Here is a 16,336-nt window from a genome sequence, read left to right on the forward strand (position 1 = left end):
ATGGGGAAGGAGGTGAAGCTCTAGGAGGTGAGGTCTGGGGAGGTAGTGGGGACACAGAGTTTGTGACTTTACTGGCAAATGCAAAGATTCCAAATTTGGGGAATTCCCTGGTGGTCCAGTGGCTAGGACTCCACGCTTTCACTGCTGAGGGCCTGGGTTCAATCCCTAGTCAGAGAACTAAGATCCCACAAGCTGCATCACATGGACAAAAAAAACAAGATACCAGATTTTACCCTGAGAGATATGGGCAACTTTCAGCAGCTTTTAAGCAGAGGGATGTGATTTAACTTTTATTTTAGAAGAATGATTCTGGTTCTTGGGCAATGAATGAGTGAACTAGGATAACGATTGAGGCAGTGAGACAGGTTAGGAGGCTGTTGTAATATCGGACAAAGAAGAGGAGACAAGGACAACTCCTAGGACTTTAACCTGAGCAACTGGCAGAATGGAGGGGCCATTTACTGATATTGGGGAGGTCTAGGTGAGGAGTAAGCCCTTTGGCAAAGGGTGGGAGGGGTGTCCAAAGCTGTTTTGGAGACATTTGGTATGAAATTCTTAATAGACATTCAAATAGAGAAGTCAAATAAACAGCTGACTATAGTTTATGGCCAAATAAATGAATCGGGTTAAAAAAAAAAAATAAACCAAAGAAGTCTAGATTAAAGTTTAACACTCAACATAAAACAGGATTTTCTTTATAAAACCACTTACACTTTTAAATACAAAAACACTAAAAATATTGTGAGTGTCTCAGTTTTTGTCTGTTACAAAAATAACTAAGGTCCTAAGAACTTACCTTAACTGTGATTTGCAGTTAAAGCAGCATTTATCAAATATTTAAGAAAAAATGAATTATAATGCATTATAATTTATTATAGTACATATCCATTTGGTTTTTTAAAATTGTTAAGTGCTTAAGTATCTCCCCCATTGGAACACAGCTGCCACATACACAGGCACCACTCTGACTTGAAGACCTTACAATACCTAGTATTATGCCTTGTAAGCAGAAGGCACTTAATGCATGATGGCCGGACTGAATAATTGGTAGAGACGGTATGACACAAATCCTCAGCTCAAATCCAAAGTATAAGGGGCCTAGGAGTCGGCCTACGGCCTGGCAGGGGAATGGGGCATTTTAGCCCTGGGCCCAGGCCCTGAGTCTAGTTCGGATCTGTTATAAATACCGTCTGACTGAAAATCCTGACAAGAGGCCCTACACCAAACAGTGCTCTCTCACTCACCGGACTTGGTCCTGGCTCTGTCAGTCCCAAGCCAGCAATCCCCATAAACAGGGCTTGTTTTTAAGCAGCAGGGGGTCATTATACTTATGAGCCAGGGTTTAAACCCTGCCCCATCTCCCCAGGTATATCTGAGGCATTCTTCTGAAGTATCACCGTATTAGTGCTTTTAAAATGTAAAGTTACAAAGTCACAGGCAAAATGTGCGTGATTGTTAAAGACCCTTTGAACTGATCTGCTTTGAGTGACATGTGTAGGACCCCTCTCCCCCTTCCCCTGAGAAACATTCACATCCACGTGCTGTCAGGGCCTGGGAGGTGCCCAGTGTGGGAGACCTAAGTCACTATCCGCTAGTAACAGTGCAGCTGGAACGAGTCTATCAGCCAAGCCCCAGCACAGAAACCAAGCAGCAGCAAGTGGGCCGCGGGGCTGACTTTTGATCTGTGGAAACAAAGGGTTCAGAGGGCACCTCTTGGCAGGAATAAACACGAGCATCACGGGTCTCCCGGGGAGAGAAGGAAAGAAGGAGAGGAGAGGGATGTGGGGGCACGGAATATTGCTTCCATCTCCTACGCCTGCAGCTGCTGAGGCGGAGGGTGGAGGGGAGCCCGCCTGGGAGACGCCATCTGGCGCGCGGGGACCCTGGTCCCGAGCCCATCCCCAGCAGAGCACCCCGGGCTCGCTCTGCGGCCCCAACAGCAATCCCAGCGCCTGCCCACAGGGCACAGTGCACACTCCCCGGGCGCCATCCCCGGCAGACCTACCTGCCTCAGCATCGACCTGAAAACCAGGTACCGCAGCCGCCTGGTGAGGATCTCGCCCGCTTTGCCGAAAGTGAAGCCCTGTGGGGAGGGACACGCCACAGGGAGAAGGCTGGTCAGAGGCCCGGCCGCCGGCGACACCGCGGGAAAGGGACGTGGGGTCAGCGCCGGGGCAGGACACCAAAGTCGGAAGCCCGGTTTCAAGGCTTGGCGGCCCTGCTCCTCAAACAGCGACCACGAGAGCGTGGCACACCACCAGCAGAGCTGGGAGGATCTGGTTCTGACATCGACACTGCCGCGCCCCAACCAGCCGGCGGGCCCATTGCGGATCTACAGGAAAGTGGTTCCTCTGTCTCCCTTCCCACTCCCGCTTCTCTCTCTCAGGAACCATGGCCTGCCACTGAGGAAGTTGGGGAGTTGTTCCCATGGCAAGGGGAATTCGACCCTAACCCAGGGGTTTATATTATGAATCATCCCAAGCAGGAAAATTTTTGAGAGTGAATTGCGGGGGGTGAGGGGCGGGCACTGGTCACAATTACACCAGACCTGAGGTGCAACCTGGAAAAACAGGAATCTGCAGCCGCTCCAGCCATACAAGATGCAGAGAACAAAGATATCAAATGCTTTGTTTCCAAGTCAAAAGAAAAGGCAAAGTCTAGGAAAGAAATAGGTTGGAAAGGAAGGCTTACTGGAGACAGAGTTTTCTGCACTGATCTCCCCCCTTTCCCAAGGATATGACCTATGCCTGGGAGGAGAGACGAGCATAAGATGTGATTGTATGGCCATGCTGGGCCACATCTGGGGAGGAAGGAGGACAGACCCTCGTCCTGGGAGCTTGGGGATATACAGAGCCAGACTGAGGCACTGCGCCACTTTCTCTCTGGAGCTCCGGGAAGGGAATTTCACAGATGGAGCCTGCCACACAATGGCCCAGGGAGAACAGAATGGAAATGGCTGGATGGTGCTTTGGAAGATGGGAAGCCCTAAGAAGAGCCCAGAGTCTCCTGCAGCATCTGAGACACGATGGAAGGCAACCGTAGCTCCTCCACACTCCCAGGGGGCAGGCTGGACATCATCGAGAGAGAGACAGAGAGAGAGAGAGAGAGAGAGAGAGAGAGAGAGAGAGAGAGAGAGGAGAAACACAGGCAAAGAGCCCAAGTGGAGAGAAAGCGAACTCTTCCTCGTGGTCCTGATCAAGGGGGACAGCCAGGCTGGACCATGTAACTGCAGGCCACCAGCCCCTCCGGTCACCAGTGTGAAGCGGGGGGCAGGGGAGGTGCACAGACCAGCGCCCCCCACCCAGTGCTGCAATACTGCGTACCCTCTCTGCTAGTACACACCACCAGGGACAAGGGGGAGAGAAAGAGACCCTGGATTAACTGAGTTGAAGCCTGTCGTTACCAAAATGATTAACTTTACTAGGAAATGACCAGATGAAGGTTTCTGCTTTAAACTGAATGCAACCTCAACTATCTTGCCCACTATGAGAATACTACTCTTGTCATTTGGTTGAGAACTAGCCAGAGAAGGCAATGGCACCCCACTCCAGTACTCTTGCCTGGAAAATCCCATGGACAGAGGAGCCTGGTGGGCTACAGTTCATGGGGTCGAGAAGAGTCGGACACGACTGAGCGACTTCACTTTCACTTTTCATTTTCATGTATTGGAGAAGGAAATGGCAACCCACTCCAGTGTTCTTGCCTGGAGAATCCCAGGGTCGGGGGAGCCTGGTGGGCTGCTGTCTATGGGGGTCGCACAGAGTAGGACAAGACTGAAGTGACTTAGCAGTAGCAGCCATTGTAAGTATGTCAGGAACATTATCTCTACAAGTCCTCAGGACAAACCTATAATTACCACTTTACAGAAGAAATGGAGGTTGAGGGAGGCTGGGAAGTGGCCAGAGGCTACAGTTCTAAGGTGGCAGAGCTGGAATCTGATGTGCATCTAAAGAATCTTAACCAGAATGAGCACCCAGAGCCTGGACTATCCCCCAGTGAGCTCCTTCCTTGCTTTTCTAAATGAGGGGCTAACACCATGTTCTAATCCCATTGTTGGCACAGTGCCACCTCTGCACTTCTGAGGTCCTGGAATTCAGAGCCTTTGTTCTCACCCCGGTTTGCCAGGCAAGCCAGGCTCCACTCTCCCTGGGCATCACTGTGTGACAAAGGTACCACTTTGTCTGCCTTTGCGTCACCAATTCAGATTTCCAGCTCAAAGCCTATTCTGCTCCCAACTCCTTAACCAACTGCACCCTCAGCAACCTCTACATTCTCCCAACTTCTCTGGCGTTAATACTTAGTATGACAATCTGTATACAAGTTAGAGTGTCACATTTATTCTCGTTTGATCAGATTCCCCAAAGAGACTTGAAGGACTCAGTAACAAAACAGTCCAGGATTTGGGATCTCCTATCATGTCCAGAAAAGTGTCCTGTCTATTCAAAATATATAAACATACTCACACCATGCAAAATAGAGTTCTATCTTTAAAAATTACATGTGACTAACCACTCATTCTGGAGAAGGAAATGGCAACCCACTTCAGTATTCTTGCCTAGAGAATCCCATGGACAGAGGAGCCTGGAGGGCTGCTGTCCATAGGGTCGCACAGAGTCAGACATAACTGAAGTGACTTAGCATGCAGGCATGCATTGGAGAAGGAAATGGCAACCCACTCCAGTATTCTTGCCTGGAGAATCCCAGGGACAGAGGAGCCTGATGGGCTGCCATCTATGGGGTCACACAGAGTCAGACACGACTGAAGCAACTTAGCAGCAGCTGCAACCACTCATTCATTTAATAAGTGATTATGTTTATAATCATCTCACACACAAGTAGGACCTTACCTCTTTTCATCATCAAGAGTCAGCTGCCATTCTCCCCATTCTAACAGATGAGGGAACCGAGGCTTACACAGTTTCAGTTATTTACTTGCCCAAGGACACAGAATTAGGAACTGGTGCAACTCATACCTGACCCTACACCTAACACCAAAGCCCATACTGCCTTACGATGCGGAGCATCTAGAGTGCTTAAACTCCTGGCAATTTCATTTCAGCCAAATGATCTGCAATCTGTAAAAGCATACTTTGAATATGCTTACTACAGTTTTTGTTTGAAGACTGACATTCTTCCATCATTAGAAAGGTTCCTTCTTCAGGAAAAGAATGACAAACTCTTCAGATATTTTTAAAATCAGCATGACTGGCTTATGGGGCTCTGAGGTTTGTTCTTGCTTTTAGAACACTGGAAGATACTTGAGTATCAGAACTGGATGGCAGTACTTATATATCCAAACATGCGTCCACAGCTCCCCTTAGCTTCCATTTCTAAGACCCCTGCTTTTACTTCCAATCATTGTGTTAGATCAAACACTCCGTTCCCTCTGACTTCATGAACATTTCCAGTCAGGGGAGAAGGTGGGGAGAAGGAAGGAAGCAAGGGTTCCTTCCCTTGGGGTGTAAGAGGAAGCCACAGGAAGAAAACATCTTTGATTTAAGTCAAGGAAACTGACTGCTAAGAGCCCAGTGACTAGAGGAACGACTCTACTAAACAGCAAATCACACAGATGTTTAATAAATCCTGCCAGTTGGGTAATGATACATTTCTCCAAATGGAAAAAGAAAATGAAAATGTGGACACTTACCTGAAGGAAAAATGTAATAAAAGAAATAATTCCAAGGATTAGAAACAACAGTGAAAACAAGTTACTGTTCTGTCGTTTGGTTTCATTATCCACATTTCTGGTGAAGATCTGGCAAAGAAAATATTTAAGGGTTTCAGTACCACTGACGAAATCATTCACAGTCTGACCCATTTTACACCTAGTTATAGTACTTGGGGTCAAGAGGGCCTTAGCATGTGGAGCTCAGGCAGGCTTCCCGAAGGCCAGACTTCAATGGGGCGGTATCGTGCCTTCCCTAGGGCCCAAGGCCTGTCACTCATTCATTGATCCATCCAACTCTTCCTCTGCTCATACTCCTTCTTGAAGTAATGGGTGCTTCAAGTCAGCACCAAACCCACTACCGCAGAACTGGGAACAAATACTGTCTTATTCCTCTGATGGAAACTACACTGTATGGCAGTCTGTTGTTTCACACGGCGACATTTCCAACTGTCTCAAGGTGTCTGCAGACACATCTGCTGATGTGGTTTTGGAGAGCCCAGGAAGTGAGCTCATATATTCAGCCCAGGTCTCTCTGAAGAAAGGAGGCTTCTTCAGCCAGCCTTCTTTGTAGGGTGGCCTGTTAGACAGACAGTGGGGAACTACAGCCAGCTCACCCGGAACCACACTGGGAGACCTTGGTTAAAAGAGCTAAACAGGATGCCTTGGGCTCAAAAAGCATGCAGAGAACAACCACTTCACAGAGAAAGAAAACCATCTTCCTTCACACTGCACCAAAATCTGACTTGTGAGATTGTAACTTTATGGTTGAAAATGACACCATGAAAAGCAGGGCGACCAGTATCTGTCAGCCTGAGTCTTTTCAAGCCGTCCCATTTGTTTTCATCTTAATACGTGGGATGGACATCCCACAGAGGCCAAGTGCTCAGCCCCATCACGTCCTGACAAGTACACGAGTCAGAGACTGGCTCTTCCTTGAGCTGGTGAGATGAATACACGAGGAACCCTATACACCAGTCACAGAACTGTTGCTGAGGCTGACTCAGAGTCCAGCGATGGCAGGTAGGGGACAGTCACCTGGTCAGTTTCATGGACTGATTTACAGGACCTCATTCCCAGGGCCCTGGGATAGAAACCAACTGCCACGACAAAGTAAGTTTTGAAAAATCAGTTTTCCTAACACAAATAAAACTTCTACATCTTCAAGCTGTTATATGAAGGTACAATGCACGTTTTTGTGGCTTTTATATAAATTTACAAATACAAACAGTTCATTCTTTAGTCAGGACTCACAGGTAAGTCGCCAAAATGAACATAAACACTTACTCCTATAATCCTTGAAAATATGACTGAGAATGCTGGTTGCAGAGCTCCATTTATAATGGCGCAAAATACACCAACCACAAAATAAGGCCATTCAGTTATATTCAGCTTCAGAATCCTCCAAAAGGAAACTGGAGGTACACTTTCATCCTGGAAAACACAAAATATTACAACAAACCTGTTAGGAAAATAACTGATCTTAATGGATTGAACTGATATACAGTTTTTCTCTATGAAACAATTTGTAAACAAATAGATCTTATTCCTACTTCCTTATCAACTGACGGCTATATAAATCTTTTTTAAAGAGTACAGACAGATTCTGTTACATTGTGCCTTCATTTTTAAAGAAATACATGATGATTCCATAAATATTTAAGTCTGACCGTACATCTGGATCCAAGGTAAGAGAAACCCAAGTAAGATGGCAGGTGTTGCAAGAGGGCATCAGAGAGCAAACACACTGAAACCATAATCAAAGAAAACTAGTCACTCTAATCACACTAGGACCACAGCCTTGTCTAATTCAATGAAACTAAGCCATGCCCGTGGGGCCACCCAAGATGGGCGGGTCATGGTGGAGAGATCTGACAGACTGTGCTCTATTTCTGCTTTATTGACTATGCCAAAGCCTTTGACTGTGTGGATCACAATAAACTGTGGAAAATTCTGAAAGAGATGGGAATACCAGACCACCTGACCTGACTCTTGAGAAACCTGTATGCAGGTCAGGAAGCAACAGTTAGAACTGGACATGGAACAACAGACTGGTTCCAAATAGGAAAAGGAGTACATCAAGGCTGTATATTGTCACCCTGCTTATTTAACTTATATGCACAGTACATCATGAGAAACGCTGGGCTAGAAGAAGCACAAGCTGGAATCTAGATTGCCGGGAGAAATATCAATAACCTCAGATATGCAGATGACACCACCCTTATGGCAGAAAGTGAAGAGCAACTAAAAAGCCTCTTGACAAAAGTGAAAGAGAGAGTGAAAAAGTTGGCTTAAAGCTCAACATTCAGAAAACTAAGATCATGGCATCTGGTCCCATCACTTCATGGGAAGTAGATGGGGAAACAATGGAAACAGTGTTCAGACTTTATTTTTTTGGGCTCCAAAATCACTGCAGATAGTGACTGCAGCCATGAAATTAAAAGACGCTTACTCCTTGGAAGGAAAGTTATGACCAACCTAGAAAGCATATTCAAAAGCAGAGACATTACTTTGCCAACAAAGGTCCCTCTAGTCAATGCTATGGTTTTTCCTGTGGTCATGTATGCATGTGAGAGTTGGACTGTGAAGAAAGCTGAGCGCTGAAGAATTGATGCTTTTGAACTGTGGTGTTGGAGAAGACTCTTGAGAGTCCCTTGGACTGCAAGGAGATCCAACCGGTCCATTCTGAAGGAGATCATCCCTGGGATGTCTTTGGAAGGCATGATGCTAAAGCTGAAACTCCAGTAGTTTGGCCACCTCATGCGAAGAGTTGACTCATTGGAAAAGACTCTGATGCTGGAGGGGTAGGGGGCAGGAGGAGAAGGGGACGACAGAGGATGAGATGGCTGGATGGCATCACTGACTCGATGGACATGAGTCTGAGTGAACTCCGGGAGCTGGTGATAGACAGGGAGGCCTGGCGTGCTGCGATTCATGGGGTCGCAAAGAGTCAGACGCGACTGAGCGACTGAACTGAACATGACAAACATATTTGTAACGATGAAAGAACAAAAATGTCTGTATTTGAAAACTCACTATTATCTCTTTACATTATAAACTCTAATTCTAAAGTTCTTATCCTATAAATTATCATTCATAAATTCCACCTTAGAGTTAACACGTTGAGATTTGGGTCTGTGGACCAAGCTAAGGGATAGGACAGGGAATTCTGGATAACCCTTTCTTGCTCCCACCCCTATCCCAGCCTTAGCCCACTCTTAAAGACATCAGTCTGCAGCCTCCTTTGTACCAAAGTTTCTTCTGAACTGAGCTTTCTGTCCCGGCTTTGGGATCCACGGATACTCCTGCGAGTTGATTTTCTTCTGATTAGACTGGATCTTGAATCTTGGGAGGACGTGTACAAGTCCTCAATTTTACTTAGGGATTCACCAGGGGTATTTTCTAATTCAAGTTCATTTCCTTTTGTCTAAAATAAACAAGAAATATGCATAAGTTGGTTAGGCGGAGTTAACCAATGAAATCTAATTGCTCAACAGCAGATATCAAGGAAAATGGTAATTTAAGTCCCTTTGGGAAAGGATGAAGTGGAACTGCCATTTTTTTGGTGTGATTATATTTGAAAATTGAAACCATTAAATAAGGATCCCCATAAACTATGCTGAAACAATCTGGCATCCATTCCGAGTATCTTATCTAGTCACCTCCTGTGTGTGAGTGATTTTGGCTCAATCAGATTTGCTTTGGACCAGTGACATCACACAAATAACGGTGCAAGTCATACTGTGAGACACAATGTTTTCAGTAGACATGTCAAAAAAAAGTGATAGGTAAAGTTAGTTTTAATTATATATTTTATCTAACCTTTAATGTATCTAAGATATTAGATTAACATGTAATCAGTGTAAAAACTTTTTGAGATAGCTTGCATTTTTCTTTGGACCAAGTCTTTGGACTCTGGTATGCATTTTCGACTTACAAACACTTCGATTCAGATTACCCACCACTAATGTGCTCAACAGCCACGTGTGGCTAGCAGCTGCTAGAGTGGATACTGCTGCGGCAGCTGGTTAGCCACTCAGTCGGGTCCTACTCTTTTTGCAATCCCATAGAACGTAACCTGCCAGGCTCCTCTGGCTGTGCAATTTTCCCAGCAAGAATACTGGAGTGGGTTGCCATTTCCTTCTCCAGGGGATCTTCCTGACCTAGGGATTGAACTCATGTCTCTTGCTTGGCAGGCAGATTCTTTACCACTGGGCCTCTAAGAAGCCCTTGCTAGAGTGGATAGCTCACTTTTAAGCCTTTTTAACTTTACCTTTCTCTATCCTTCTTCATTTCTCTCCTTTCAAGAGGGAAAAAAAAAATCTAAAACCTGGTGTGATCCTCACTCCCTCTGCTTCCTACCCAAAAATTTTTTCCCTCTTCTCAAGATAATCAATAGTAACATTTATTTATAGCACCAAATACAGAAAAATCAGCTCATGCCTGAGATACTTGAGGAAACTGCTAGACTATACCTGCATTGTGACAAGTTTGAAGTAAATGCCTCTCTTCCCCATGAGCTCATTGTGATTGCCTTCCTCCACAATGACTCCATCATCAAGACCAGCGATGACATCAGCATTACGAACCGTGGACAGACGATGTGCTATCACAATGGTGGTCCGGCCTTCTCTGGCCTAAAGGGAAAAAAATCTCATTTTTGAATACATGAATGATTATATGAAAAAAATTCAGTAATTCAATGTATATTTACTGACCACCAATGCCCTGAACATTGCAAAACTGTGTAAGCTATATGAGGCAGTCTCTGGCTTCAGTAAATGTATTGTTAATGGTTTAAAATGATGTTTTAATAAGTATAAACACAAATATGATAGTCTCATATTAATACTATGTAAGCCTCTAAGATTCTACTCCATCTCTACTAGCCTAAGTTTACGTAATAATCAAGGTACAACACTCGAGAGCCCAGGAATCAGTCGATCGGAGCAGATACAGGCCTGCTGCGATCTGTGCAAGGCAGCCAGCACCAAGTCCCCCAGGAGGTCACCCTGTGCTCTCTCAGACATCCGGATGACCAAGACAAACAACAGATGTGAGGCAGCAAAGGCCGGACTTCAGGGTTACACTGATGTGAACTCAAATCTTAGCTCTGCTCTATATGCATTCCAGGATCTTACACAAGTCTTTAAACCTGTGTGAGGTTCAACTTATTCACATATCCAATGGGGATATTAATAGTACAAGGCTACTTTCTGGAGTGGTTGTGCTATACAATAATGCACAGGTAGCACTGTGATGTACACAGTAAGTGCTTAATAAATGATGCTTATTTCTAGGGAGAAGCATTATGGAAAAAACTAAGGAGTTAAGTAAATGTCTTAAACACCCAATCTCATTTTTATTTTCATATGGAACAAAGCCAGATAACCAGCACTTGTCTGAGATTTTTTTAACCTTTGTAACTTTCCCAATGCTTATAATTTTTCTTATTCATATTTCTCTTCGGGAACTAGCAATAAAATTCTCAGAATAAGCTAGCAAAAAGAGGTATAACGATCAGTTTGAAAAAGAGAAGCGAGAAAAAGTCCTGGAAGAAAAAGAAATGCACATCAGAAAAATCAGGTGGAAACAACTAGAAAGCAGAGAAGACGATCAAGTCTTTGGACGTTTTCAAAGGATGAGATGTGGAATGCCCCTTCTAAATGTGCATGAACAGGAAAAGGTCTTTTTAAATGCAACCTTTCTAAATTCATTTTATTAATAATTTAATACATAGTAACACCGTAGAATAGAAAGAAAACACAGATAAGCAAAGAGAAGAGGAAAAAGCAGACTCAGTCGCATCTCCATCTATTCTGGTCCACAAAATTGTTCAGGATTTTTTTTCTTTTTCTTGTCTCAACAATCTGTTACGCACTCTGACAGGATGTTTAGAGAAACAGAGTTGTTTTGTTATTAGAAGAGGGGGATAGTTGGAGCATAAATGAGTTTATCTTTCAGTTCTGCCAGGAGCACTTCAACTCACAGCACTTACGGGTTAAAAGGTTTCCGCGCTCCGTGTCCTCACAGAGCGAGCCTACTTATCATCAGACACCGGAGACCAAGCACACGGTAACGGGCGTGGCCACACACTCACGTCTAGCCAATGAATGAGTCACACGGACTCAGGTACTGCAGGAAGGTCGAACTCTGTTGACGGTCAAGGACATTTCATTTCATTCCCAGCGTCATCAACTCTCTGGCACTCTCCTCAAGATAAGAGGTCTCTCATTTCCCATTGTCTTTGATAGGCATCTGACCTCTTAAGAACTAGATGTAAACCTTCCTCGTGTTGACAACAGTAAAAACTCATAAAACCTAAGTATCAGGGTGATCTCTAAGGCTAAGTTTTTAAGAGCACAATGAAGACCAACTTTCATCTGAGTCTATATTTCTCATTGTTTAACTTAAAAAAATGTACAAGTATCTTTCAATGAAAGTTTATTCATCTCTACCTAAAAATATACCAGAGAGATAGAAGTTATACAGATCCAGAGAGGCCTGATGGTTTTAATAGCTTAAAGAATTACTTTAGGAGAGATTTCTTTAAAAATATTCTTATGAAGAATTAACAATGGAATGTTCTTATGCTTACAAACCAGCTAGGATTGAACTGAGGTTCACCCACCTTATCCAGGGCCGCCTGAACCACTGCTTCACTCTCCGTGTCCAGAGCTGAGGTGGCCTCGTCCAGCAGGAGGATCTTGGGGTTGCGAACCAGGGCCCGGGCGATGGCGATTCTCTGCTTCTGTCCACCGCTTAGCTGGGCTCCTCTCTCTCCAACCAGGGTGTCAAATTTCTACAACACCAAAAACACAGGAGGATTAAACAACAGAATAAGCTATCTCAGCTCAGATTTTTAAGATGGGACGTAATCCTATAAACAACCCAAACCTCACAAGCAGTATGGTCCAGTTGCGTGTGTGTGTGTGTGTGTGTGTGGTCGCTTCAGTCGTGTTGAACTCTACAACTCTGTATGGACTGAAGCCCACCAGGCTCCTCTGTCCATGGAATTCACCAGGCAAGAATACTGGAGTGGGTTGCCACGCCCTCCTGCAGGGATCTTCCCAACCAGGGAGCATCTCTCATATCTCCTGCGTTAGGAGGTGAGTTCTTCACCACTGGCACCACCTGGGAGGCCTCAAACTTAGCAATCACCACCCGAATTAAAAAAACACATCAGGTCTTCCCTCACGGGCCAGTGGTTAAGAATCTCCTTGCAATGCAGGGGACACCTGTGTGAACCCTGGTCCAGAAAGATCCCACATGCCATGGAGCAACTAATCCATGTGCCACAACTACTGAGCCTGTGCTCCAGAGCCCCGGAGCCACAACCACTGGCACCTGGGTGCCTAGAGCCCGAGCTCTGCAACCAGAGAAGCCACCACAGTGAGCAGCCCTCGCCCGCAACTAGAGAAGCCCGGCTGGCAGCAATGAAGACCCAGAGTAGTCAAAAAATAAGTAAATATTTTTAAAAGTGTGTCTACTACTAGTTGATGCTACTAGAGCTGTAAAATCTGGAGTCATCTTGATCTGCCACCTTGGGAAGTTCCCCCAGTTTTTATTCCTTTCCTGACTTCCGATGCGTCAGGCCAGCACGCCATGACCCTCCAGCACAACGAAGATGGAGAAGGACTTACATTAGGCAGTTTCATGATAAAGTCATAGGCGTTGGCTTCCTTTACAGCTTTCTGAATCTCATCCATGGTGACATCTTCACGGCCATAGCGAATGTTCTCAGCTATCGTGGTGGCAAACAGCACCGGCTCCTGACTCACCACCCCGATAATCTCCCGCAGATACCTTACGTTGATGGTCCTGATATCCTGTCCGTCGATACTGACCTAAAATAAAAAGGAGCTGTGATATCCACATAGCGCAGATTTGTGATGTGCGATCTGCTAAGGTAAGTCAGTGCTGCAGCATCTGGCTGAACAAGAGTCATCTCACCATGCCCTCCGTAGGGTCATACAGCCTCTGCATCAGCTGGACGGTGGTGCTCTTCCCACAGCCGCTGTTCCCGACCAGGGCCACCGTCTGCCCACTCCCTACCTTCAAGTTGAGGCCCTTCAAGATCTATGAGAACGCACGAGAAATAAACTTAAACCACAGATTTCAGGACTACATACATTGTTGAACTGTTGAGTAATCATTTCATTGTACCTTAACTTCGTTTCGAGATGGATAATGGAAGTGAACATTTCTGAATTCCAGATTTCCTTTAATATTGTCGGGTTTGTGCCCAGTGTTTGAATAGCTGTCGATGCTTGGTTTCTAAACAGAATAAAATGTCAGAAGGTTACAGCAACTACTAGGTTACAATAAATACTTTCAATTACATTTGTGGAGAGCTGAATAAAAGTGATAAAGAAATAGACTGTTTTAGACAGATAGATAAATGGCCAGCCCAGACTTACGTGATCAATGATCTTGAAGACTTCATAAGCTGCTCCTCTTGCGTTTGCAAATGCCTCAATGTTTGGAGATGCCTGTCCAATACTAAAAGCTCCAATTAATACAGAAAAGAAGACCTGAGGAATGTGAAGTAAAAGCATTGAGTTACTTAGTATTTAGCATGCTTTTTTCATACTTTTAACATCGTTAAATTTTTACATGGCAAGATAACATAAGAATACTGACTATTAAAACTATTATTTTTGGGAGGGAGGAGGGTTCAGGATGGGGAGCACGTGTATACCTGAAATTAAAAAAAAAAGGGAAAAAAAAAAAAAAAACTATTATTTTTAAAATTGAAGTACTTTTCAGTTGAGAATGCTGAATTAGTCTTACTGGATCCGTGAAATAATAAATTCCATATGACTGGAATATTTTCATATGTCTTCAAAGACCAAGAATTTTTTGAGAACATCAGTAGGGTATAGTGGAGATAAACCCTATTATGAGACTCAGAAACCTGAGGTCTGAACCCTGGATTAAGCACTAAATGGTTGTATGTCTTCAGGTGATTCTTCGACAGTCTGAACTTCAATTTCTTTATTTGCAGAAAAAGACAAGATTCTGTTTTCCCTACCAAGCAATCTTAGTGTTGTTGTATCAAGTGGAACAGTACATAGGAAAATATTTTGTAAATATTTTGCCCAAATCAGTTTCTTATCATACATTTGACGCTGTTTCTCTACAGGTGTTAAAGAGGACTAAAGTCACTGTTCACTTCTTTGTAAATCACACAGTAGTTATATTATCCAACAACTTACAGAGAAGAAATTTTGCTAAGAGTTTCTATATTCACTTTCTCGATTAGCCCTTACAACAACACTAAAAGTTATGGCGTCTTACTCCCGTCATTTCCATTTTTCAGAAGATGTAACAGAGTCTTCAAAAGTCTAGGTGGCTGAACCAAATCATACAGTCAGTAAGTGGCACAGCCAGAATTTGAATCAGATTGTCCTGATATCAAATCCCAGGCTCTCACTCGCTCTTATTGGCCATTATTTAATAATTCTTCTAAAATATATTCTCCAACAGTCAAACCAACACCACTAAATTTCATTGACATTTTAAAGGTGATTCATCTCTTACTATGATATCACTTACCGTGAGCACTTGTCCAATGGAATATTCTCCTGAGAGGACCAAGGAGGTCCCGTACCAGAATGCCAGGGCGTAGGACGCATAGATCAACAGAAAAGCAGCACCCATAGAGATGTTGGCCGTGATGGCTTTCTTTATTCCAATTCTCTTGGCTTCTTCCAAATTTTTGTTGTACCTGGGAGAAGTAACAAATTATCACACATGCTTGTAACGTCTTACAAAATGGGTCAATACAGCATGATGGTTGTTGAGTACTCAAGATGCACCAAGGCCTCTGATGGGCGCTTCGCATGTATTTTCTCCCTTTTTCCCACAGGTTGACCCTATGATGTTAGTACTATTTTAATCTCTTTGTGCAGAAAAGGAAACTGAGGCCTTATGGAAATTAAGTAATTTGTGGAGGCATGTTCTAAAAGCACCTTCTCTGGCCTTAGCAATAGTGAAATAAAAGAAGTAATACTTAGCAAACTTACAGCACTTGCAATGTTTCATAGAAGACAAAACACAAGCTATGAAAACACTTGTGTTTTCCCTTTAAAATCTGCATGCATTTTAAATGTATCAATAAAATGAAGATGTAATGCTAGAAAGTACTCAATACAGACGTGTGTGGGGATGTGGACCTAGAGACTGTCGTACAGAGCGAAGTCAGTCAGAAGAAAACAAGTATCATATATTAACACAGATATGGAATTGAGAAAAGTAGTGCAGACGATCTTATTTGCAAAACAGAAATAAAGACACAGACGTAGAGAACATGCAGACACCAAGGTGGGGAAGAGATGGGGTGGGATGAATTCGGAGGTTTGGACTGACACATACACAACTGATACTTGCGTAAAACAGATAACTAATGAGCACAGGGAACTCTACTCAGTGCTCTGCGGTGACCTAAATGGGAAAGAAATTCAAAAAAGAGGGGATACAGGGGTGTGTGTGTGTGTGTATACATATATATATCTGATTCTCTCTGCTGTATGACAGACACTAGCACAACATTATAAAGTAACTATACTCCAATAAAAATTAATTTTAAAAAAAGAAAGTACTCAATACAAGTAAGTCCTTGAAACCTCTGCACATCAAGGATGAAGGCAGTTTGCTCCCTGCCCTGCC

General features: G+C 44.0%; 1 protein-coding gene across 4 annotated transcripts in view; it reads right to left on the minus strand.

Moving 5' to 3' along the window:
• LOC113891607 (multidrug resistance protein 1-like) overlaps positions 1–16,336 on the minus strand; it is a 111,665-nt gene that overhangs the window by 41,116 nt on the left and 54,213 nt on the right. For all 4 annotated transcript variants that reach the window (XR_003510806.1, XM_027539863.1, XM_027539865.1 and 1 more), the window contains 11 exons: positions 15,224–15,395; positions 14,086–14,199; positions 13,832–13,942; positions 13,619–13,744; positions 13,309–13,512; positions 12,297–12,467; positions 10,141–10,302; positions 8,916–9,092; positions 6,953–7,099; positions 5,648–5,755; positions 2,006–2,083 (listed from right to left, as the gene is read on the minus strand). Coding sequence is in view for 3 of the 4 variants with exons in the window: in XM_027539863.1 (XP_027395664.1) it covers positions 2,006–2,083; positions 5,648–5,755; positions 6,953–7,099; positions 8,916–9,092; positions 10,141–10,302; positions 12,297–12,467; positions 13,309–13,512; positions 13,619–13,744; positions 13,832–13,942; positions 14,086–14,199; positions 15,224–15,395 (1,570 nt within the window). In the remaining variant the exon portion in view is untranslated. The remainder of the gene's footprint in view (positions 1–2,005; positions 2,084–5,647; positions 5,756–6,952; positions 7,100–8,915; positions 9,093–10,140; positions 10,303–12,296; positions 12,468–13,308; positions 13,513–13,618; positions 13,745–13,831; positions 13,943–14,085; positions 14,200–15,223; positions 15,396–16,336) is intronic.

The sequence above is a fragment of the Bos indicus x Bos taurus genome, chromosome 4 (assembly GCF_003369695.1).
Source record: "Bos indicus x Bos taurus breed Angus x Brahman F1 hybrid chromosome 4, Bos_hybrid_MaternalHap_v2.0, whole genome shotgun sequence".
Taxonomy (NCBI): domain Eukaryota; kingdom Metazoa; phylum Chordata; class Mammalia; order Artiodactyla; family Bovidae; genus Bos; species Bos indicus x Bos taurus.